The sequence below is a fragment of the Cydia pomonella genome, chromosome 28 (assembly GCF_033807575.1).
Source record: "Cydia pomonella isolate Wapato2018A chromosome 28, ilCydPomo1, whole genome shotgun sequence".
NCBI lineage: Eukaryota > Metazoa > Arthropoda > Insecta > Lepidoptera > Tortricidae > Cydia > Cydia pomonella.
Window position 1 is genome coordinate 2,646,205 of NC_084730.1, and position 26,429 is coordinate 2,672,633.

Consider the following 26,429-nt stretch of genomic DNA (forward strand, 5'->3'; position numbering starts at 1 on the left):
TGAAACCCCCCCGTAATTTCTAAAATAACAGAATGAAAAATCTAAAAAAAATATATGATATACATTACCATGAAAACTTCCACCGAAAATTGGTTTGAACGAGATCTAGTAAGTAGTTTTTTTTAATACGTCATTAAATATTTTTTTTTTTTTTTTCACCAAACCCATACGTGTGGGGTATCTAGGGATAGGTCTTCAAAAATGATATTTAGGTTTCTAATATCATTTTTTTCTAAACTGAATAGTTTGCGCGAGAGACACTTCCAAAGTGAAAAAAAGTGTGTCCCCCCCCCCCCCCTGTAACTTCTAAAATAACAGAATGAAAAATCTAAAAAAAATATATGATATACATTACCATGCAAACTTCCACCGAAAATTGGTTTGAACCAGATCTAGTAAGTAGTTTTTTTAATACGTCATAAATGGTACGGAACCCTTCATGGGCGAGTCCGACTCGCACTTGGCCACTTTTATTTTTTTTTACCGAAGCATGCGGGAAGGTCTAGGTTTTGGCTCGGTCAAAATACTTTCGTATGTTTCGTATGTATGTTTTCTCTTTAATTTTTTTCTACTCGTCGACTGTAATGGTTGAATTAAGATTTCGTATACCAAACTGTAATTGGGTACTTTCCATGTATGGGCTCCCAACTCAACTATAATATTCATTTCGAAACGGTTTAGTTAACTATAATGAAATTGACCACTCACAGCTCGCCGCGGTCAAGAGGACAAAACAAAACGATAGCTCAAATTAATTATTTATTTTAGGTTGTATGGTAGAAACAATTGCTTCATAACTCATAAACGCACAAATGACAACCTTAATAGCAACATCCATAGACTACGAAAACCGCTTACCATTGCTTGTTAGGTTCCATAGGCTACGGTGGCCAAAATCGAGAAAAAGCTGTCTAAAAATTGAATTTAGCAAGGAGCAAGTACCAGGGCCTCGTGAGTTACGAGAAGGTGTCGTTGACCAAGCCGCCGTGCCGGGGCGCGTACGAGTATGAATGAAGGTATCGCGGCTACTAGCATATCTTAAATAGCTGTTATAACTATATATTCTTTTGGCTTGTTTACCTGCATGATTTTATTAGTTAAAAAAATCTTTTTACTGACTTATAGAAAAAGTATTGTATACAATACGGATATAATCAAGCTTTTCAATCTCGTACCTCACTTTGGCAACTCAGCAAGCTTCGTTGCCAAAACACGGTACTCGACTAAAAAGCTCTCTATTATATCACGATTGTATAAAATACTATTTTCTGTCATTTCGTTTTATTTGTAAAAGTGCAAAATGGTGGAAATTGGCATAAAGGACTTGTGCTATTAGCGTCTATGGTACTTGGGACCATTGCAAGTACGCTTTCTTTCTTCCTCGCGTTATCCCGGCATATTGCCACGGCTCAAGGGAGCCTGGGGTCCGCTTTGACAACTAATCCCAAGATTTGGCGTAGGCACTAGTTTTTACGAAAGCGACTGCCATCTGACCTTCCAACCCAGAGGGTACTAGGCCTTGTTGGGATTAGTCCGGTTTCCTCACGATGTTTTCCTTCACCGAAAAGCGACTGGTAAATATCAAATAACATTTCGTACATAAGTTCCGAAAAACTCATTGGTACGAGCCGGGGTTTGAACCCGCGACCTCCGGATTGCAAGTCTCACGCTCTTACCGCTAGGCCACCAGCGCTTTTTTTGTACGCTATGATATCAAAAAGGTATTTTTTGTTTTTACTATTTTTAAGCTAATTAATATAGATAAGCTCACTAGTTTAATTTTATTTTGCTGTTTTCTGAAATTGAAGAATCTTAGGGTCAGTGTACGGTCAATTCAAATTCAAAATTCAAAAATTTATTCTGCAAGTAGGCCTCAAGGGCTCTTTTACAAGTCAGTAAAACATTATAGTAACATCCACTCTGTGGTAACATCATATAGTGACATGAAAAATACATAACAACATTTATAAATACAACAGCCAATAGCTGGGTAAACAATACATTATAATAATCTTAAAATAAATAATTACTACAATACAATAGAGATGTATAGTCTCTATGGTTAAAAATACATTAAATCTGGAGATGTAAAAGGTTCCCAATGTCAGAGTACTAATACTAATAAGATTTGGAGGTGTAAAGTCTCTCCAAGTGTCAAAATAAAATGTATACTAAATAAATAAACCGCGTCTGGACTGTTAAACTAGCAGTCTCATAAACTAATGCTACAGAAATAAACAATTATAGGGAACACCATTTTTTATTTACCAATTTAAAGTTTAGGTGCATTCAATTAATCTATCTTTTTGGCGAACCGCGAGTTCTCATTTCGGGGTGAACTACTAGTTAATAGTTAAAGAAAAAGTGATGAAGCCCTCCGGTGGCTAAGGCCGCATTCGATCGGCGTCTTTTAGCTAACCGAGCTAAGGCCATGAACACCATGAGCAGAGGCGACGCTAGGCGAGGCCGACGTGGGCCACCCTCTTTGGCCTCGCGGTCCGAAGGCCTCGCGCCTCAAATAAGTTATATCTCGGACATAACGTAAAAATGTTCGTTGTTTCTTGCGCCACCAGAGGCCCTCGCTAAAGTACCTTGCCCACAGTTTTGGTCTTGCCCGTCTCAAACATCTGTGTAATGTTCTAGCAAAATAAATAATTCTGATTCTGATTCATTCAAGTTTTACAAATATCATCTTAAGCTAAATATCAGAGCAATTTATTGGTGCAGTTATTTTTTTTTATGTATTACTATAGATATGTAAAACTTAATAATGAGAATTTCACAAAAGAATCTTCAAACACCAAAATTGTATAAAAATACTAGTCTAGAAACTTTCTAGAATGAAATTTAAATGTCAAAAAATACGGATTACCTAATATCTACATTGAATTATCAATTTCATAATTATTTACATAACAATAAATAATTAATTATTTTCAATGGCACTTAATCCCACGATGTTTCATCATTCATGTAGTCTTGTGTACTATAATAGGCTTTAGAGATAAGCTTACGTTTTACATTATTTTTTAGGGTTCCATATCCAAAGGGTCAAACGGGACCCTGTTACTGAGAGTCCGCTGTCCGTCCGTCCGTCCGTCTGTCCGTCCGTCCGTCTGTCACCAGGCTGTATCTCATGAACTGTGATAGTTAGCCAGTTGAAATTTCTACAGATTAAGTATTTCTATTGCCGCTATAACAACAAATACTAAAAACAGAATAAAATAAATATTTCTTTCCAATCCCGAAGTTCTCATCCAATCACCGAAGTTAAGCAACGTTGGGCGGGGTCAGTACTTAGATGGGTGACCGTTTTTATAGAAAATGGTACGGAACCCTTCCTGTGCGAGTCCGACTCGCACTTGGCCTATTTTTAAATTTACTAACAGACAGTTATGATATTATTATATAGTACCTGGGCGACCGAGCTTTGCTGGGTTATAACTATTTATTGTAATATGTAAGTAAGTAAGTAAATATTCTTTATTGCACCAACAATTATTAGCGACCATATTCTGCGTCGAAAGAAAAACGCATGAAAACTCGAAAACACGCGTTTTCCCAAACATAAGACTAATCTAGATCGGTTGTTTACCCCCAAAAACCCCCATATACCAAATTTCAGCAAAATCGTTAGAGCCGTTTCCGAGATCCCGGAAATATATATATATACAAGAATTGCTCGTTTAAAGGTATAAGATAATAATAGGTATCAAACGAGCGGACAAATCGTCCAATCGTAAGCAATTACCGTTGCACATAGGGTTCAAACTCCTATGTTAACGTCTTTCCTGCAGACATACCTAAAAGTTAAAGGCTAATAAGGGTTATTTTTTTATATTAACCCTTATCCACATCAAAGCCCCAAGCATAGTTCGTGTCATCCAAGATGACGCGTAGATTTGTCAAATCTAACCTTTAAAAACGACGACACCTGTCAAGGCTATGATAAATAACTAGTAGGATATGATAAATATTGTAATAGTTTAGTATTAATATAAGTAAGGATGTCTGTTTTAAGTTCCGATTACAACGCTGTCGTAAAATTATTGTCGGAACTCCTAGTGGGAATTGTATTAGGATGTAGGCTAAATTTATTATTTTAGAATCTTATCCGTATATATTACTGGCCTGTATCTGTTTTTTTCCCCAATAAAGAAAAAAAATAAAAAAAAATAAAGGCACGCGTCTTCGTGAACGACACGATATATACTCCTGTTCTTTGGATAAGAAAATTAACCCTTATGGCCCTTAACATTTGGGTATGTCTACAGGAAAGACATGGACATAGTGTTAAGTTTGACACATAGACACTGCAACACCAGTTACAAATACGTTGCCGACCTTTAAGACGGGAGTACCCTCTTTTCGTAAGTATTTTACCTTTATCAATAATATATAAATATATACGTAATATGCATATATATTTATACATATAAGTAAGTAAGTAAGTAAATATTCTTTATTGTGCACCATACATTTAAAAATAAACAGGAAATGAAAAAACACGTAAAAGTTAGGTAACAACAGGCGGTCTTATCGCTAAGAAGCGATCTCTTCCAGACAACCTTTGGGTAGCAGGAAACAATGAACTTACAACATTGAACGGGTAGTGCCGATATACATATAATTCAACAAAATGAAGACGCAAACAATATAATACATACCTACATACTAATAAAATAAATACATATATACATACATACATTATATATTATACAATCATAAATAAAGGCAAGTTAAGGCAGCGAAAGGTAGTGAGTCTTCAAAAGATAAGTACATTGACTAGTGCTGCACTGGTCGTTTATTAGTGTAGGTTTTAAGGTTCTGACGGAAGATCAGCGCTGTGGTCTCCGCAGTATTTATGCTGAGTCAGCGCCTATTCTTTACCACAACACATGACCCTCTACTAATATCTCTACTAATCTAAAAATAAGACACGTAATACATTGTTATTGATATTAGTGTCAAATTGTATGTTACTTTTTCTTTGTCTCTTGTCAATTTTCTTTTTCTCTTGTTATTTGTTTGTGTCACAAAGCATGTAAGTTGTGGTTGAATAAAGATTGTATCTATCTATCTAATCAGGCTAACGAGTTACATATAGAACGAGTACAACCAGTATACAACATACACAACCATGCATCTACAACCAGTGACAAAAATCACTGTTTTATATCGTTTTTTTAGCCTAGTTTGTTGCTCATTTTTTAAGAGGCTGTCAACACCCAATGTCCTTGAAATTGATGTTACTTAAACAGTTTTTTAAGAAAGACTATTTGTTTTAGTCAAGTAAGAAAAATATATGTTCATATTAATTATATTTCAAAGACCGTGGTTGTACTCGATACACGATTGAACGAAATCGGCTCGATAGAAAATAATTGCAAAGATTGGTCTTAAAATCACAATTAAACGGTTTTATGTCTTTATTGTTTTGACTTATGGGTCTGCAATTAAAATCACAATTTCAAAACATTTATATCTAAACCGTAGTTGAGTAAAATATTACACTAATAATCCACTTTTTTTTATTTAAATATTTTTCTTATTATTCCCTTGCCCAGGCCCAGTAACATGCGACAGTGCTATCTCATTTACTCCGATACAAATAGACAGTGTGCGCGCTTTAGGTATTGACAGCCTCTTAAGAGGGAAGAATATTAGCTTTGCGACCCTAATCCTAACCAAACATACGTACATCTTAAATGAAATTTCCATTACGGGAGAAAACGGTTTCCACTGACTAAATCTTAACAAATCACTTTGATTTTGATGTCAATCGCTTCAGCATAATAGGTATATACTCTAGGTTTATATGTTTCGCTTTAAAAAAAAACATAGTTTTTAACAAAAATGCTTAATTCGACGAAGTTTTAATCACATTATAAAAAGTAGCGTTATAAAAAGTGGCGTTTCGTTCGCTACGGCGCAAATGATTGGCATCTTGGCTAGGCCCTCTGCTCTCAAAATCCCGATGGTTATATGGTTTCCTAGCCATACATGTGATAATAATATTATCTCTGGATTAAATTTGTAATGCCAAAGTGTGGTCATGTCATGAATAATGTTTTCTATGAAAATATGACGTTTATAACACTTCCCACTTATTCAAATCAGTGCAAAGTTAGGTTAGACGGATTACATATTAAAAAAAATATTAAAATATATATATATGAATGTATGTGTGTATATGTATGTATTATTTTATTTATTTTGATGATAGATTGTTTGTTTTGTGTGTATTTTGTGATGGATTTCTTTCATGGGATTTGCAACACCAACTAACATTGTGCAATCGATATCCGCTACCTAAAGGTTGTCTAGAAGAGATCTCATTTAGCGATAAGACCGCCTGTTGTTTACCGCTACTTCTGATGCTGTTTTCTTTCTGTATTGTTTTTTATTGAGGTGTGCAATAAAGAGTACCTGTATTGTATTGTATCACTAAATAAAGCTGCGTTTCCACCAGAGATGTGCGAGGATGCGTTGCGATGTGTTTGTTAGGAACCAATATGATCACTTCATTTGTTTTCCTCTGTGGAAACGCAGCCTATGATTGCTTACTAAGTATATGAGTTTTTCAAAATATATTGGTTACATGTTACATCAAACCGTTGCCAACTAAGACAATTTAGCCCCCTTATTCATAAACGTGTACTAAAGTTACGATGCCGCTGATCATCGTTTGTCCCTTTCCATCATACCAATACGTCGGAAAGGGACAAACGATGATCAGCGGCATCGTAACTTTAGTACACGTTTATGTTATGAATAAGGCGGTAATATTGATTTCATATCGAACTACAAATCATAAAAGTAAAGCGTTTATCTGCTTTGTATGGCAAATTAAAAACTCTTTTTATATTATACAGGAGGCAAACGAACAAACGGATCACCTGATGGTAAGCGATTACCACCGCCCATGGACACCGGCAACACCAGAGGGGTTGTAAGTGCGTTGCCGGCCTTTAAAATAGGAGTACGCTCTTACACTAAAATAAACTTACAGAAAACTATAGATGACATACTTCTAGATGTAGCATAAGATAGCTCGTGGTTCGTGGTCATCACATATTGGTACTTTCACGCATATACATATGTTAGGTATATGTAGTTGCGTCTGCATTTACTGAGTTTAAGATCATACTCAAGTAATTTATACATTTCGTTTATATGCCATTCGTGGAGTAGTATTTTACAAGTAAAATAGCCCTTATGGAGCTCGTACAATCGCCATCAGATATATTGGAGCGGCCGAAGTGCTTAAAAATATCTGGACACGCACTCTACCGCCTTGACAATAGAGCCGTGTCCGGATATTTGTGAGCGCTTTGGCCGCTCCGATATATCTGATGGCGACTGTACGGTCATAGTAGACCATGCCAGCTTGAAAAATCATGTAATCTTTATTTTGTTTGGAAACACTCATAATAATTGATTTAGTATATTTAATCATATTTTCATCTAAATAAGAACGCATTCAACATTTCAAAATAGTTAAATGCCAAGCAATCAAGACCACGGAAGCGAGCCGAGAAAAATTGGGCAATACTATGTAATTTTACGTTGCGATATCACAACATACATACCTACATACGCCTCATAAAAAACAGCGGCACATTTCCGTGCCCGGTAACTTTCACATTCGCATCTTATGAAAAAAAACACAACCAGGTTAGCCACAACAGCTGGGAAAACTTACTTTTTAAAATCCAAAGTCACTGCACTATAAAATGTCACTGGCACAAATTCAAATTTCGAACACTGAACTGTCAATGAGAAAGCGCGCGAGCGTGTGCTATCATGGCGACGGACTGTTCGCAACCCGCCAAATTATGAGGTCAAAATGATCGTTGCATAACTATTTATTACATCGTATTACATAAAAATGGCCGCTGGGCTCGCTATTATGCAAAGTCAGCCGAATCTCACGGTTTTCTAGGTTACAATTCTGCTTATTTCGCGCGTTTAAATTTTAAGTCGGAGAGGCGGGCGTGTTGCGTTGCTTATGATATTACAGTTGCAGATTGCCCACTATTGTGATCTCTTGATGTCCACCCCCCACTTCTAGCGGCGAAAGTGAGGGGGGGGGGGTCATCAGTGGTGGTAAGAATGTAGTATGCATATTAATATTTATTGTTGACGCAATCATGATTTGCGTGACTTTTGCGAGCCGATAGCGGTGAATGACATAGACACGAGTTTTCACGTGCGCATTCAACCAGTATCAATAAATAATAACCGGAAAATAACAGCTTAACAGTAAGCGGACTACGCAGCCTATGGGCGCTTGTAACTTCAACATTTAAGGCCAAACCTGACCGCAAGCGTACGCACTACGAGTCCACGACTGAGGGCCTGCAAACATCGAAAAACGTTATCTGCCTCTCTATCACTTTAACCATAGATAAATATGAAATAATAGAGTGCTCACTCCATACATCAGTTTTGGTACCAAATGCTTAATATAACCAGAGTAACCGGAACTCTATTTTCAACTCCTACACTTACTCTGGTTATAATATTAGCTGAAAATCGTTGAGCATTAGACTTTTTGTTTGCCGCGATATCTATTGTCGACTAGCAGTACTGAGAGTTCCGCTACTCGATGCTAGATGTCGACTGCGTATATATTAAGCATTTTGGTACCGAAACTGATGTATGGAGTGAGCACTCTATAGGGAGCGTGCATGAACTGTAGGAGGCAGCACAGGAGCCATCAGATTTTTGGCAGTTTTTTGTTCCGATGTAGCCCACAAGATGCCAGAACCTACTATGCACAAGAAAACACGTGATGTGTACATGTGCATGTTTATGGTTCCGATTCAGGCCACAAGATGGCAGACCCTTCAACGCGCACGGTCCCTATTACTTCTTATTTCTCTATGCTTCAACATATTCGAGCGACGGTGAAGTGGGTAAAGAAAATTCGATTTTAGTTTTTCTCAGTAAATCTCTGGCTCCCTGAAAAGTACTTCTTTTACAATTTGTAGGTACGGTATCTATGAAAGCAAATGTACGGTGGAATTCACACACATCTTAACACGCCTACGTTCCAAAAATATATTTACACGACCTTATTATCAGTATCTTAAGGTGGTATTTCATCTGCCCAATATCTTGGTCCCGTGTGCATTGACCAAAGAAATTAGATGACTTATCAACTTTGCTAGACACACCGAAATTTTAGAGCAAGATCCCAGAGCCGCCAGACCTTTCATATTTTCTCATGATTAAAATGTATGGGATAATGTAGTTTACTTTTAATGTCTGCCTACTTGCTATATTGGCCCGATGGCCATTAGTCCGGTACAAGGTGCCAAAGGTAGGTAAAAATATTAGTAACTTTTTGGTGCCCTTGGTATCTTAGTATTTTAAATATGTCTTGACAGTTACAACTTGACACTGCGATACCCTATCCCATACTAGCGTGTATCCCGTGCTTCCTCCTGCCACTCTCGAGTCCAATTGATGATATCTGGGGGCCGACCGCGAAAACTGAAATTTGAAAATTGCGGAGATCTTTCTCTTTTACTCTCATTAAGACGTAATTATAGTGACAGAGGAAAATGGCCGCATTTGACGAACTTCGATTTTCGCGGTTATAGCCCTGTTTTTATAATATTCCAGCGCCAACAGGGTTTTTCGAAAGCCTTTGGATGAATTTGCTATTGGAAATTATCAGGCGTTAAAATATTTATATCCGATTGAGTGTACGTAGTTGGGTAATACAATTGACAACAAGTACCACAACATACGGTGTGGAAAGAAACGAAGCCCATATTCGCAAAGCGCCTGTGGCACCCCCACGGTCTAAAGTTCGGAGCGTTCTCTTATGTTTGTTCTATGCAAAGGAAACTTTCAATTTTATTTATTAACTTTAAAACATTTAAAAGATTTTCTCTCGTTTATATACTTGTAAATGAACCAAATTCTTTCGTATCAAAGAGATATTATTAAATAAAATATTAAATTGCATGTTAATATTTCTAAGTTTTGATCAAAAGGTTGCGTTAAATGCTAGCAAACACCCCTCTAACACAAACTAGCAACACCAAGCTATACGTCAAAGTCAAATGTCAAAATTGTCACTGTCAAACAAAAAGCGAAGCTTTTACGGGAAGCGTTTGTCGGTTATCGAAATTGTAAAACAATGCCCAATTTAAACGTCTAAAACTACATGGGAAATGAGCCAAGGCGCGGCCTTGACCCGCAGTCGGGTAAGCAGCGAGCAGCTTGAACTTCTCCTGTCGTTTATGGAAGAACACCCCGACTTTGCCGCAAGCAAGCAGTCGGTCTATTCCAGGCTCAGTTCGTGTAAGCTGTGGCGTCTGTTGGCTGAACGGCTGAACGCCGTTGCCCAGGACTGTGGTGGCGCGAGAAAATCGCCGGACAAGTGGTGTCGAGTAAGTTCTTAATTGCTAAATTACTATCATACTACATCTACATGTAATTGCTAAAATCTCAGCCAAAACCTGCAACTAGTATGTTAATTCGCATGCGATTGGGTCACGACACACCGGAACCTGACGGGAGACCCTAGAGCGTTCAGGCCATCTCGGCTCCGTTCGGCTCAGCATTGCTCCGACACTTTTGCGACAACACTCCTGAGAGTTGAAGAATGAGTGAGTTGACTCAAAAGATAAAGTTCATTTAAATCACTTACTTGTGAACAACACATGCCCTCTATGCCCACACTTGCTATGCCACTCACATGAGCATAGGTAGGTTCAAGCTGGGGGCCAATTGCCCCCCCCCCCCCCCGCTCCTAAAGCTCAAATTTGACTTACAATGTATGCCCCTCTGCAGCATCTGCCCCCCCTAGGTCACTGGCTGGCTATGCCCTTGTGCCACTGGATTACGCTTATTTCCCTTTTCAGTATTGGGCAGACATCAAATACAAGGCCCGTAAGAAGACAGCAGCTGGCGGGGCCCTAGGCGACCTGTCCAGTGTTGAGGAGCGCTTGGAACGGCTGCTTGGCAGTAGTGGAGCATGTAAGTATCAAAATACGTAGAGTATAATAGGTATACAGGATGTAACAAAATTAGTTGTGATCCGTTTATATGCATATTCGGCTTCATGTTCTAATTAAAAAAGTAGAGGAAAAAAAATTTCACATGAAATTTTTGGGTGTTTGTATGGAGGTTTAGATGTTTCGCATCAAAAAAAATCTTCAAAGTATGTCCTTAAATAAAAATATATAAATAAAACCGGTCCCCGCTATTTTGTTACATTCCTTATAATTCATAGTCATTATACTCATAATTGTAATAAAAAAATTCAAATTAGTACAAAAAATACAGTTTTAATTTAACCTAAACAATGTAAAGAAACCATGCACATGCATCTGCTAAAGAAGCAACAATCTTTATTTATTTAATTTCAGTCTTAGGCTAGGTCTTAATAACATGAATGTAAAAGAAATAACAAAATTATAAAAACACACCAAAATAATGCAAAATATAAAACAAATATATTATATGCTCACAACCGTTTTTGGCCACGGCAACTGCTTCAACTCCTTTGTTGGAGTTCATGTGCACTCATGTGGCTGACATAGCCGATCTTGTTGGCAAAGACCCGTGCACACAACGGGCACGAGAGAACACCATCTACATAATTATAGCTGATCACCGCTGGTGGTCGGGCTTTCAGCTCATCCCTCTTGTCGTCCAGTTCTGTTCGAGGATGGGATTCAAAAACATCAGTTTGTTTCCAGACCTAAGATCTCCACCCAGGACGGTTGACGCCCCGCTTCTCCCACTGTAGGGAAACACATATATAGCTAAACTGAACTAGAAATAAAATAAAACTATAAAAACCTACTTTGAACTTGATTAGTCCGCTCCGCTCACTCTTATTCATTGGAAGCAGATATATGCATTTCGCCATTGCGATTTAAACGGACTCCATATGGAGCCCATTCCGCTCGCAGTGGAAGGCGGGCATAAGGGTTCCCAGCAAGCTCGGTTCTCCATACAAATGTAGTTACACTCTCATTTCAAAACGATACTTCTCTGAAACTTTGTACTTACAACAAGGTATATCTATTATAATTAGTTTATGTTGCCGCAGATACCATAGTTAATGCTCTATTTCGTTTATGTTATAAGGTGGCAATATAAACTAATTCCAGCCCCTAGATATACCTCATGTCATTATATGTGCTAAGTTTCATTACAATCCAACACGTAGTTTTAAATTAAGAACGAAACTCCGTTTGCATGGGAAGGTGAAATTCGGCCGAGCGCGTCGGGGACATAACTACTCAACCCACCCCGCATTTGTTCCGTCGCAAAAGGACCCATGACGCTTGCTGCCTTTCCGTGTTGAACCGCGATAAACAACCTCTGAGCCAGGCACGGTCCAGAGCGGCAATTTTTAGGGTTCCGTAGCCAAATGGCAAAAAACGGAACCCTTATAGATTCGTCATGTCCGTCTGTCTGTCCGATTCTGTCACAGCCACTTTTTTCCGAAACTATAAAAGCTATACTGTTCAAACTTGGTAAGTAGATGTATTCTATGAACCGCATTATGATGTTTACACAAAAATAGAAAAAAAACAATAAATTTTGGGGGTTCCCCATACTTAGAACTGAAACTCAAAAAATCTTTTTTCATCAAACCCATACGTGTGGGGTATCTATGGATAGGTCTTTAAAAATGATATTGAGGTTTCTAATATCATTTTTTTCTAAACTGAATAGTTTGCGCGAGAGACACTTCCAAAGTGGTAAAAAGTGTGTGTCCCCCCCCCCCCTAACTTCTAAAATAACAGAATGAAAAATCTAAAAAAAATATATGATATACATTGCCATGCAAACTTCCACCGAAAATTGGTTCGAACGAGATCTAGTAAGTAGTTTTTTTTAATACGTCATAAAAATAAAAATAAAAAATTTTTTTTCATCAAACCTATACGTGTGGGGTATCTAGGGATAGGTCTTCAAAAATGATATTTAGGTTTCTAATATCATTTTTTTCTAAACTGAATAGTTTGCGCGAGAGACACTTCCAAAGTGAAAAAATGTGTCCCCCCCCCCTGTAACTTCTAAATTAACAGAATGAAAAATCTAAAAAAAATATATGATATACATTACCATGCAAACTTCCACCGAAAATTGGTTTGAACCAGATCTAGTAAGTAGTTTTTTTTAATACGTCATAAATGGTACGGAACCCTTCATGGGCGAGTCCGACTCGCACTTGGCCGCTTTTTTTTTAATACTACGTTGGTGGCAAACAAGCATACGGCCCCCCTGATGGTAAGGTAAGCAGTCTCCGTGGCCATGCGCGTTGCCGACCCTAACACTCCGCACCCTCGTTTAGCTCTGGCAACCTTACTCACCGGCAGGAACACAGCACTATGAGTAGGGTCTAGTGTTATTTCTGCTAAATTGTCAAAAACATAATAAATTGCTCGCTTATATATAATTTTTGTACTGCTTGTTTAAGATTGAACTTATTTATATTTTACAATCTTCTTAAGCTGGTTTTAGTGTAGGTACATGTACAAAATATATATTTGTTTAAACTTCAGTACCCGTAATACAATCTTATCATATAAAATCCAATTTAATACGAGTACAGTACAGTAAAAACAAAGATTTATTTCACCACACCAGCTGGTAAAGGTTGGTTGTTCAAAAACTACATGAAAGTGGCATTTTATCAGGATATGAGGCAAAGTAATCTGATGCAAATTTTAAATCATTTTTCTGTGGCTCTAGTAGATGACGCCACTTTTTGATATTTAACAAATTTAACACATATCAGTGGTAAGGATCAAAGTCAAATGGCGTTCTAAAAGTTTTAATCATGTATCGAAAGATGGCAGTACATTTACTTTAACTTTGCCTTGCCTTTTCATCTATAAAGTAGCTATACACGTAGAACTTAACATAAGTTAATATACAGAACTTAATAACATTAGATTATCAAGGAGAAATATACGCAAAACCATTCAAAACTCCCAAAATCTAATTTAGACTGTAATAATCCGTAACATTTTAAGAAAATTCTGCATATTTTTTTATCCATTCAAGAGTACCTGACATTATCGCGGTGTTAAATGTAGTATGTTTAGTTTTTATTGTTGCCCAATTTCACAGTAGATGTCGCTGTTCTATCGGCTACTTCACGCTATTAAGATTTTTCTACAGCCCCTTATAAGGTAAATTCGCGAAATCCACCTTTCCGCGCGTTAAACAGCTACGTAAAGTAGCACTTTTTGAGCATCTGTATTAAAAAAATATTACGATTCAAACCTATCATAAACAAATGCTAAGGAGTGGTTCAGTAAAAAAGTGGCAGTGAATTAATTATCTAGTATATTTATTATTATTATTATGTAGCAGTTTATTTTTTCAGTAATCTGAATATATAATACTATATAACAACAATAAAATCATATTGAGAAATATCAGATTGTTTGAGTTTCCTCATTTTTATTGCAATGTACTTCGTAACTTTTTGTACAACACAATTTGACAATTTTCACCTGCCGTTTTCCGCAAAGCCACACTTGAATATCAATTTTCACAACTAGTTGTATGCTTTTAGGAATATCATCTTACGAGTAAATTATACCAATAAACTAGAGTTCATCTTCGGTAGTCAGGAAGTCTCTCCAATCTAACCTCTGACAGAGGTTTTTCTATGGGAGACAAATTTCTGTAAAAATCGCAAATACACAAAAATGGAAATTCCATGTAACTACCTCAAAGTGAAGTCAAATCAAAAAAGTGCAATGTCGAACATAAGACAATTTAATAATGTATTAAGTAGCTTATCAAACTTAAAGAAAAAACTACGTTTCTGAGAAATACCTCATAAATTCTCTCAGAAGACGCTGTTCAAAAAGTCTTAGGGACATGTAATATAAAAGGCGAAAACTTCAATTCGTCCTTTTATTTTAAATACGATTGTATTTAATTGTAGGTATAGAATAGTACGTACAGATTACTACAAAAGTGCTCTACTTAAAAATTATCACTAAATAAAATGAAAAATGTACAAATAAAATGAAAAATGTACACCACTCCTTGGAACAAAGTAAGTAACAAAAGCAAGTTTTGTGATTTCCTTACACAAGTAACCACTGCAAGTAACCACAAGTAACAGTGTAGTGAGTGAACACGCGGTATATTAAATATGAGACGGCTTTTGTTAGATGTAAATGTATTGTAATTTGCATGACTTATGTATTAAGTAATAGTAAGTATTCTAGTTATTAAGTTAGCAGACAATAAAGAAGTAGGAATTATGAATAACAAGCATACGTCGGACCCCAGCGGGCATTTTCGTGGCATGTCAGAATGATAGGTAAGGTTCGCAAATCAATCAATTCACTTTCGAGTATTTGTACTTAGTATTTGGTACCTAGTATTTATAATGTGAAATTCCAAATATCATAGCAACTAACTGCGTTATTTATAAACGTACTTGGACTACACATAAGTCAAAATAGCGAAAAAGTTCTTTTGGCTTTATCCGTCCCTCAGACAATTGCAGTTGTGAGAAAGGAACAAAACACAAATGAGTTAACTGGGCATGTCAAGTTCTATGAACACGGCTCTAAGGCTGTACGTTAGTTAGGTGTTTATTTTTTTATATCCTTTAAATTTAAAATAAAAATAAGATTGAATAGTCTGTGTTATATTTGATTTAATTTACATTCATGGTACATTTGTAGGTATATTATGAGAATATATTATTAATATGTTTTCCAAATTCTTGGCAGTCAAGGTTCTTCGTCGGCTTGTAAATATCAATTTTAAATGGGAGAACGATCTTTCAACATCGACTGAAGTTATTGGCAAGTATTTGCATTGCTCAAAATGCTGAAGAGTGTTTTTATGGCCACTTCAGTGGGCTATCAGTCATCACTTCAAAGAGTTTTTACACATTAAAGATGAATAAATGATAACGGGTAACTAATTTAATTAACTATGTGACAAATACTAGGTACATTATAATACTCGTCAGTTAAGATTTTTTTGTAAACCTTACCTTGCCCTCAAACTGTCCCCTATAGTCCGACGTTTGATAACAAGCAATCTATCTTATCGCGTGTAAAAAGCATGCAAATATACAACAATAACTCATTGTTTGTAAAGATAAAATGTAGTGATTTTCTTTAATAAATGTTAAGCCCTATTTAAAGCCCGACCAGAAATATATGATTATTCTCAAGACGGCTCTGTTATTCTCATGTATAGGGTGATAGTTCAGTTTAGTATGCAAAATTTAGTTCCAATTAAATTCCGCAATATATATATATATATTCCGCAGCATGGGATTTTCGTTACATTGCGGTATTCCTGGGCGTCATCACAGAATAAATAATAGTGCTACCGTACAGAAATGACACTTCCTACACAACCGAAGTTTGATAGCGATTCAGGGACGAATTATGCTGTCCTTTTCTAATGTATGGCACTATCCCTTTCGGTCATTTGGGTTGTCAAAATTCAAGTCATTATCTTATCTGTGGTCATGCACGTGTAAGGACGTCAAGTTGTGCCAACCCTAATAATTGCTCGGAGCAATGCTGAGCCGAACGGATTCTTCCTCGCGTTGTCCCGGCATTTTGCCACGGTTCATGGGAGCCTGGGTCCGCTTGGCAACTAAAAGTTTATTTAGTTTACTAAATTATTAGTTTAGTTTTAATTTTTAAAAAATGGCTGAAATGTAATAATGTGGTATATTATTAGAATCGCCTCAAAAAGCCTTTCATATCCACACGCTATAGGTTTCTGAATATTTCTTTTCCCATACAAAAACAAAATGACTCGGCACTCCCCTCCTAAGGAATTTTTTTTAACCTTGTCGCCGCCTTTGACTTGATATAAAGTCAGTAAATTTCGTGCCCCACAAACCACGACTTCATATCAAGTCGTGCTTTTGGCCAGGTTTGTATATGTGCAATTTTTAACGTGGCGTTGATGACACTTTATTACTTCAATGACGTGGCGGCGAAAAGGCTAAAGAAGTGCGGGTCAAAAATTTTGCTTTGACCTCTAGTATGCGTATGCCAAACGACTAAACTGTACAGTCACGTCTGAAAATATCGGTACGAAAAATGTGGCAAAAATATGTATACACTACCTTAATATATGGGCAATAAAGTTCTTATATGTTACCAATAAACGAGTATTAGTATACATCTTTTGGACACTTTTTTTCGTATTGATATTTTTAGACGTGACCATACATCGATTTGCGTTTTTTTTTTTGCGTGCACCTTCCACTACGTCTCCACCGACCGGGTTGCTTCGCGCGGCATTTTCCTCGCGAGGCAGTTCGTGCTGTGTGGACCGGTGGACTCGCTTTATGACCACATGGATATGGAAAGGGAGATGGCTGTAAGATGTAAGAGGCAATCATGGGCGGGACAGCAATATATGCGATAGAGATAGGAACATGCGGGTCAATGTACGAATTTCATCGTGCTTAGCGTCCTTACTTTAGCTTATTGCTATAAATTTTACACGTGTCGCTGAAGAGACCTCAGCAAGCTCCACCGAATTTCACCTTCTCATACAAACGGAGTTTCGTTCTCATTTTAAAACTACGTGTTGTATCATAATGTAACTTTGCACATACAATTATAATTAGTTTATATAGCTCCAGATTATAAAACAAACGCAATAAAGCAAAAATATATTTTGTATGAAAAACTTTAATTCGCTGTATTTTTTTTAACTATGGTATCTGAAGCTACATAAACTAATAACAGGCATAGATATACCTTATCCTATTGTAAATATAAAGTTTCAGAGCAAATCTAGCTAGAAAATTAGAGCTTAACTACGTTTGTATGCAAACCGAGCTTACTGCGGACTCTTAAGTCTTCTACCAACATCCATAGCCTGCGTCACCGCTTCAAATTGCGCCTAATCAAACAATAAAAATGTCTGTGTTATCACCTGATTAAATACTATAGACGGGAATTGTTTGATGTAACTTATCATATTTTACGAATTAAAGATGAATTTATTGTATAAGAGGTGTAACAATTAATACGATTAAATAATTATTTATTTCAGGCATTAGTCTCATGTGTTAGTAATAATTAATGCGTTAGTCACAAAATTCCAAATAAATACAAAATAAAATATTAGTACATTACGATACAACCGCGAAAAATTCGCGAGTCGCGAATTCGCGAAATAATAAAACACGACCGAAGGGACTAAGGGAGAGTATCTTTTCAACGCAGTGAAGCATTTTTCGCATCTCTAAGACTTCGCGAACATTGTTACCTATAATTAAAGGTTAGATTTGACAAAATTCCGGCAGAAAATCAGTGCTTTTCTTGAAAGAGTGAAGAGTATCACTGAGCCGTGACCCTTTTGTCCTGCTGTTTTTGCTGTGTTTTTGTCATGTTGTTTGTTTTGTACACATGATATAGGTAGGTACAGTTGTGTGCAATATAATAGCAGTACATAAGAAAATGTAAATTAAGGGAAAACTATAACTTTAGATCAATAATATTCTATCTTTTTATATAATTACTCTGCATTACTTGATATTGTTTCAAAATTAACTGTAACCTTTACTTAAATTATATTGGAAGTAAAAAAAAAATATCATGAAAATCGGCTGTTGCGGACTAAGTTGCGGAAATTCCTATAAAAACGTAAAACCCTACGAAAAAAATACAATTGTGTACTATAATTGTAATTTAGAATCTTTCCTATTATTTCCAATCAAAGCTTTACATCTAAACCCAAGTCATCCAGAAAAAAATAAACTTTTCTATAAGACGATCTTCGTCGCAGAGTGTACTGCTATTATATTGCACACAACTGTACATTTATTTTTTTACTAATTATTCCATTTTAAATGTGTGCTTAATTCTATTTATTGTGCCATTTTGATTGAATTTGTTTTCCTTTTTTGGCTAGTGTAATAATCTTTGTTTTTGTTATGGTAAGTTAAACTTTATATTGTGTTTTTGCACCTGTCAAATAAATGATATCTTAGATGTCACGCATGATACACCTCTTCTACTATCAACTTATCTATTAGATATATTTTTGCGTAACTTATCATATTTGTACGAAAACAAATTATAAAAACTAGAACTTAAATTCAGTTCAGTCAGTCCATAAGCCAAACTGGACTCAGGACATACTTCATAAGTCACTGAACAACATGTATCTAAAATTATTATATATTCTACCGTTGCTTGTTAACATAGTTAACGGCCATGGTCATAAATTAAAACAAGTGATTGTTTTATCCAGACATAATATTCGGACACCCACAGTTAGCATGGAGTTATTTTCGCCAAAAACTTGGCCTACATTTAATGAAGAAGCGGGATACTTGACCGCAAAAGGCAGCGTGCTGGAACAAGCCATGGGAAAGTATTTTTATGATTGGATGATCGAAAAGAAGTTATTAAAGACAAATTCCTTCGAAGATGACGTTTTTGTATATTCTAACAATGTACAAAGGACTATTGAAACTGCGAAAGCTTTTGTTGAAGGAGCGGGTTTTGGTGTAGATGTTTATTATCAGAATACCACGGATGCTGACCCAGTTTATAGTGCAGTACTAAGAAATGATACGGAAGAATTCATACAAGCAGTCACAAATGCTATGGAGATAAAATTGAATAGCTATAACTTAACAGATACTTATTTACAGCTGAACGAAATAGTTGATCTTGGTAATTCGACAATTTGCGAATATTACAGTTATTGTGATTTAAGTACATTAGGAAATGAAGTTAGTCTAGTTTTGAATGAGATGCCTGGTACGGTGGGGAGTTTAGTCATCGGTTACCTTTTGGTGGATTACTTTTTGATGGCATATTATGATGGTAAGTCTTTGGACGAAGTGGCTTGGGGTGAAATACGAACAGGAGAGCAATGGAGGGATCTAACTACAGTAACGGAAAATTATAAAGATGTAAACTTCAGAACTAAGCCTTCTGACAAAGATATAGCTTCAACATTAATTGAATATATGACCGATGTATTTGAGAACGGTACTAAGAAATTCTATCTTCTAGTGGGGCACGATGTCAATATAGGTTCGATGTTGTCTGCTTTAAATTTTAAAAATTACACTCTAAATGGTCAGCTTGAGAAGGAGCCTATTGGTGGGAAAGTGGTGTTTGAAAAGTGGTACGACGAAGTCAATGGTAGAGATCTTCTGCGAGTACGCTACGTGTATCAGTCCACGACGCAGATCAGAGATGGCGTTGAAGCCAGTTTACTAAACCCGCCGCTAGAGGCGCTGCTGGAAATAGAAGATTGTGCTGTTGATGCAAATGGTTTTTGCCTATGGGACAATTTCATTACTGTATTGAAGAATGTATAATTATTACAGTTGAAATAAATGCGCACTTTAAACCAAAAACTTAGTCGTTTTAACACCATTTTGTGTAACTTTTAGTACAAGTAGGGCCATGGGCTGTTGGGTATTGGTCATGAAAGACAGGATATTTCCAACTATTACCACCAAGATGCAACTTACCAGCTGCTAAAAATAAGAGAAATAAGTCCCAGTTATATAATACTTAGTTAGGTCATAAGTTCTGTCACAGAGGTTTTGACTGATAAAGTTTGTTTTATACTAATTAAAACGTAATATAATTACTTTAGATCGCATCTTCATTTACTACTTGTTTACTTTGGGATTTTCGTTAGACGCGAATACGCGGCTGGATTGTGAAAAATTATACTCTACAAAAGAGAGTAAAAATCAGTGTCACATTAATAAAATAGGTACAATTGTTTATTTGTATGAACCTAAAGTAGGTTCATTTGAACGTTATTTTATCACCAGCATTTAGTTCTCCGACAAGTCTGTACTTCAGCTAATACCCTTCAAACTTAGGGTACTTTTCAGTGACACGCTATTTTTTTACTGCCATCCAACGAGTAGGTTTGGTAAAACATACGGTTGCAATTTTGCTAATACCAATACACGTGAATTATATATTTTAAGAAAGATAAGAGATCCAGCTTTTGTTTTATGTTAGATTCAACCGTGTAAAAAAGAAAAATAAATAAATAGGGATCAAAATCACCTTGAACAGGCCGCGTATTTTTTGCATGTTTTTATAACATTTTTCCGAATATTACACAGAACTATGCAAAACTGAGACAGCAAATTACATTAAATTATATTTTACGTAAATCAGCATTAAATAAGTTTTCAACCCATATATGAATAATAAAGGATCTTATCTTAACCTATAGCTTTTTTATTAGTCAAAACCTTTGTGACAGAACTTATGACTTGACTAAGTATACTACCAAAATATGTTTAATATTCCATACAAATAATAAGTTTTTGTCAATAACTTCATTCTTGATACAAGTTTTTATTGTTGACTGTACTTTTCTTTCCACATGCAACTACAAACTCGTCGAAATAATTCTAACAACCCATAACACCATTAGGTAGCGTTGATTTATCACAGAGTTCCAGTTGCCACCTCCTGTCTCCATCATCAGATCAGCTCGATGGTACCATAATATTGCATTCTCACCCAACTTACACATGTGTGCAAATTTTCAGCTTCATTGAAAACTGGGAAGTAAGTCATATTTAACTTACAAGATTTGACCCGTGCAAAAATAGTTACATAGGTACAATTTACATACATACATTGCAAGTTCAATAAAGCTTGTAAAAATAGATAGACTACTCGTAGATAAGTAAGAAGAAGGTTACATTTTTTTTATTATGTCAATTGTCCAGAAACAGAGATATAAGTCATCTAGTATCTAATCCCATGTACGTGGTTATCATCACCAGCCCTCATGACGTTTTGCCACGACATACAATTGGTAAGCTAGTATACTATATGTAGAGTGCGCCTGTGAGTGATTAAATATAATATATGCAATGCGACGAAAACACGTGATAAAATTGCTGACACATACCAAAAACAACTTACGTAATTTAGTCGGGTTCTTTGTTTCCTACGAAGCTTTGCTTTTATTAAGCATACCTACAATCATTCTAGCCCAGTGGTGGGCAAAGTACGGCCCGCGGGCCAGCTCCGACCCGCGAAAGGCTTTTATCCGGCCCGCCGCCGGTCCTATGAAATAATTAGTATATAGCCTTGGCTCACGATAATTGCAAATCAAAATACAGTATTGCTGCAATTCTGGCCCTCCTCTTAAATTTCTTTCTCGTCTTAAAACTTTCTGGTCCCCCATGAAGAAAGTTTGCCCACCACTGTTCTAGCCTAAGCTTCCGGTGGCCTCCACTACCGCCCCGAAACCTGATCGCCAATTGCGGGCATTTTTCACTGTCACTCTAATTACGTCTTAGTGAGAGTAAAAGAGAAAGATCCCCGCTCATACCGGGTTATTTGCAGATCAAGCACATTCAATTCAAATCGTACGGTATAAACGTACATGTCAAAACATACAACATAAAAAACACACCTAAAACTAATTAAACCGAAACACACGTCAATATAAAATGTAATTCTTATTGTAATGAGGTACAAACGTCATTTATAAACTAAAACAATTACAATGAAAGATATTACAAGTAAAACATTACATTAAATTAAATTATTAAAATCACATAGGTTATAATTATTATAATAAAAATTACTTTACATAATAAAAGTATTTAAAAAAAGAATAAAATAAAACACAAACACAAATCCAAAACAAAGCTGTCAGTCAAAAATCCCACCGCGCGTCATCGCAGTCAATTAATTAAAAAAAAAGATAAAGAAATACACAATATTAATAACGATAAATTGAAATACTTATATGCGTGGATCTTAGTCCGGTCTATATGAGAAATAAAAGTTATATTTTGTTGACAGCCTCAAGCGGACGGCGACAGAGCTCGGACGACGACCGCAAGCCGGGCCTAGACGACGACATGTGCTCCGAGGGTTCCGCCCCGGCCACGGAGGGCAAGCTGTCGACAGAGGAACTCCTGGCTGAGGTGAGTTGCCAATATATACCAGTAGCGACATTTCGGCGACAAAGCTCGAACGACGACGCAATGCTTCGCGTGACAGCGACGGCGGCCATAGGTGGGAGCGAAACACAACGATCCGACCTTTCATTTTTAATTTTCTACCTAGCCGTAAGCCGGGACAAACTACATCAAACTTTGTATTATTATTGGTCATTTAATCTAAACATGTGATTGCCCTTATCAAGGCATAGTCAATTTAACGACCACATGCGTCACTTCGACCTTGTTTTATGTTCAGTGTAATACTGACATTCCATTAACATTGAATTAAATAAATGCATCTGTTTTTTAAATACTGTTTCGTCCAACAGGCGGCCATGCGCAGTGCCCTAGCGGCCGAGAAGCAAGCGGAGGCGGTAGCCCAAGGAGTTGAGCTGCTCAGAGACCTTGTTGCCATACTGCGGGAGAGACCGCTCGCCGCTCCCACTCTACCGCCGGAACATCTGATGCATCATCATCACCGACTATGATATCCAGACTCTTAATTTCTAAACTCTAGTGATGCCACAAAATGGGGTTTCGTTAACTTAGAAATTCTATAAAAAAGATGGTAAGTATCCGTGAAACGATTGATTGTTTTCAAGGACGGATCACGGATAGGTATCGTGTATACTACGTTACGGGCTTACAATCTGGGGTAACTCATTAGCAGAATTTATATCCGTGATATACGCAAAGAGCGATTGTCATAAAAGACGCAAAGCGTATTACGGATACGTATCTTCTGTACTACGCTACAGGTTTATTATCTGGGGCAACATCGACGTACAGAGTGTAGTTTATTACGACAAAAAGTGTGTTTTAAGAAAAGTTACTTGAGCTACAGGTCGCCCTTACCACCAGAACGTCTTATGTATCTTCATCATAGACTATGATGTACCGGGGTATAAGGAGACGTCATATAATGACATATAGACTAGAAATTATATAAAAAGGCGATATGTAACCATACGCAAAAAGTGCTTATCTCTAAAGACGCTCTGCGTATTACGTATACGTATAGTCTATGTTACGCTACGGGGTTATTATCTGAGGAAACTCAGTATGTATTATTTGAAGTTAGTAGCAAAATAATGTATTAGGGGAACATCTCAGCGCCATAATCATATGCCAGGCTGTTCATATCTTAACTGTAAGTTTATGCCAATAGAGTTTACATATAACTAACACTTAAAAATGGCGATACATATCTGGTACGCAAAGAGCGCTTGCCTCTAAAGACGCACTGCGTATTAGGGATATGTATGGTCTTTACGACGCTGCGGGCTTATTATCTGGGGCAACTCCATTGTAGCATTTTTATCCGTGAGATACGCGTAGTATACGTACCGGAAGTCGTGAAAAAACGAATGTTTCCAAAAATAAGAAATTCTCATATTTTTGGATGAGAAATTATTTTTTATCTCTCTTGCATTTATTTAGAAATTTCCGAGAACTTAACCAAGTTTTCGGAAACTGTAACTTTCCAATCTGACACGGGAACGAAGTTTTTGCTTTTTTGTGTAATAATTATAATATATTATCACAATTATGATTACATAAAAACTCTAATTGATTGTTAGTTTCTAAGAGCGAATAGTAGAATAGGTAATAATGGGCAAATCGCTTTAGCCTTTGGGTTGGCATACAATAGTCAATATTTCAATAGCATCATGCATATGTGTATGAAATATTAAGTATTGTTCTATAAACTGCGAACATATGCCTGCATGGACAGGTATGGAGTACCTACTAAGCAAAGTTATCTCTTCAAATGGCATACGTCGTTTTTGAACTGTTGGAATTTTGATTTTATTTCAATTAATCAAATTTCAAATTTAAATGACGTAATCGGTTGGGAGTCGACGGCCCACCATTCCAAGGGATATACAATACATCTATAGACCTACCACTTACTCAAGAGATAAATAGTTGCAGTGTTTTTCTCGTACAAGGCAGTTGAGTTTTAGGATTTATTTTATTTTTCACTAAGTCATTTAGCATAACTTTAACTTTGGACCTGCACCAAATAAGTCGCATGGTTATTTTTATCAAGTTTAATATGAAGTTGCAGGTTTGTTTATCGTACTAGCGAACATGGATGCAAAATTTAAACCCATTCACACTTATAAGAGTATGAAATTTTGTTAGTAGGCACGCTTATAACCGGGCCTTCTTTGGCACAGGTACTTTATAAAAATTGTTCGCATTATTTGTGTGACCTGTAACACGAGCAAATAATGAATAGTTTGTGCATTGTGCAACGAGGGGGGTAAGTGAAATTTAGGATACGAGGGTGGTTATGTTCTTCGAGTTTGCAATATTCTTACCCCCGGAGTTACAATGTTTTTCATCACACTTGCGAAGAAAGAACTAAATTTTAAGCGAAATAATTCTTAAATACGGTGACATATCAAACATCCGTCCGCCATTTTGTAATTTCTTGACAGGTTAGCATCGAGGGCACAGACCTATTCAGCATTCAGCCACGATTGAAAATTATGTAAAAATATTTTAAACGGCTGTTAAATTAATCAACTTATTTAATTTTAAACATAAACAAAAATATTAAATTATAAACGTCAGTATTTTAAAACTCATTTATGCTCCTAGGTTTGTATGAATAAGTGACATAATTAAAACAAAAATCTATAACTCTCTAGGGAGTTATAGCTTTTTTTTTCATAATCCATAACTCCCGCGGGAACAAAATAGGCCTTTGTCCTTCAGTACACCTGCATGAAATAAGAACTTTTTCGAGCAAGTGTGATGAAAAACATATTGTACTCCTCAAACGATCTAACTTTTGATGAATAACTTTTAAAAATTATGAGGTCTCTTGAGGGTAATCCTCAACAATAACTAACACAACACGCAGGGATAAGTTCGCCTTTGTTGTATTAAATTTACTCTGTGTGTTTTTGTGTTTTTATTTCTATATACAATAAAGTATAGTATAATATACATAGTAATTAATGGACACATGTAAAGGTCTCTGATTTGCATACATCGGGGTTTTCGGTGCAGGAATATTTTACACTAGCCAAAAAACAGGTAAAAACTATAAAAACCGATATTATTGTATAATAGGCCTTTTCATCTGTGTGAGATGTTTTAAGCAGCATCCTGGTAACGACACTTGCGTTCGTGGCTGTATAGCCCTATGCGAGAGAGGATCCCACGTCCACACACGCGGCAGGTTTTCACACACGATTTTCTGCAACTCTACGAAATGCGCCTATTTTGCGTGATAAAAAAAAAACCGATACTATTTTAATATTTCTAAGCGCATTTGGAGCTTACTGTCTATTTTTAATTCATTGTTTGGTAATTATTTTACAATAAACAAAGTTATATATACACGAAAACATTCCCGCACCGAAAACCCCGATGTAGGCTGATTTGACATATGAATAAAATACGTCCACGCCGTAATAGTATCAAAATAGATATTGAATTGACCGCAAAA

The 26,429-nt window shown here is 36.4% G+C and overlaps 2 protein-coding genes across 3 annotated transcripts in view; one reads left to right on the forward strand and one right to left on the reverse strand.

Moving 5' to 3' along the window:
* Positions 1-9,219, reverse strand: part of LOC133533011 (fatty acyl-CoA reductase wat-like) — a 46,666-nt gene extending 37,447 nt beyond the window's left edge. Inside the window, exon 1 of one of the 2 annotated variants that reach the window (XM_061871920.1) lies at positions 7,706-9,219. The gene's annotated coding sequence lies outside the window, so the exon portion shown is untranslated. Of the gene's footprint in view, positions 1-7,592 lie in introns of both variants that reach the window. The other variant, XM_061871921.1, reaches the window with a different exon arrangement.
* A 668-nt stretch (positions 9,220-9,887) lies between these two features.
* Positions 9,888-26,429, forward strand: LOC133533015 (uncharacterized). Its single transcript, XM_061871927.1, has 4 exons — positions 9,888-10,409; positions 10,884-10,998; positions 22,821-22,945; positions 23,293-26,429. The coding sequence occupies exons 1-4, from the start codon at positions 10,191-10,193 to the stop codon at positions 23,449-23,451; spliced, it is 618 nt and encodes a 205-aa protein (XP_061727911.1). The 5' UTR covers positions 9,888-10,190; the 3' UTR covers positions 23,452-26,429.

Coding starts and splice junctions, on each gene's coding strand:
- LOC133533015 (XM_061871927.1), top strand. CDS start 10,191: ATGAGCCAAGGCGCGGCCTTGACCCGCAGTCGGGTAAGCAGCGAGCAG. Junction 10,410..10,883: donor CGCCGGACAAGTGGTGTCGA/GTAAGTTCTTAA, acceptor TTCCCTTTTCAG/TATTGGGCAGACATCAAATA. Junction 22,946..23,292: donor CAGAGGAACTCCTGGCTGAG/GTGAGTTGCCAA, acceptor TTCGTCCAACAG/GCGGCCATGCGCAGTGCCCT.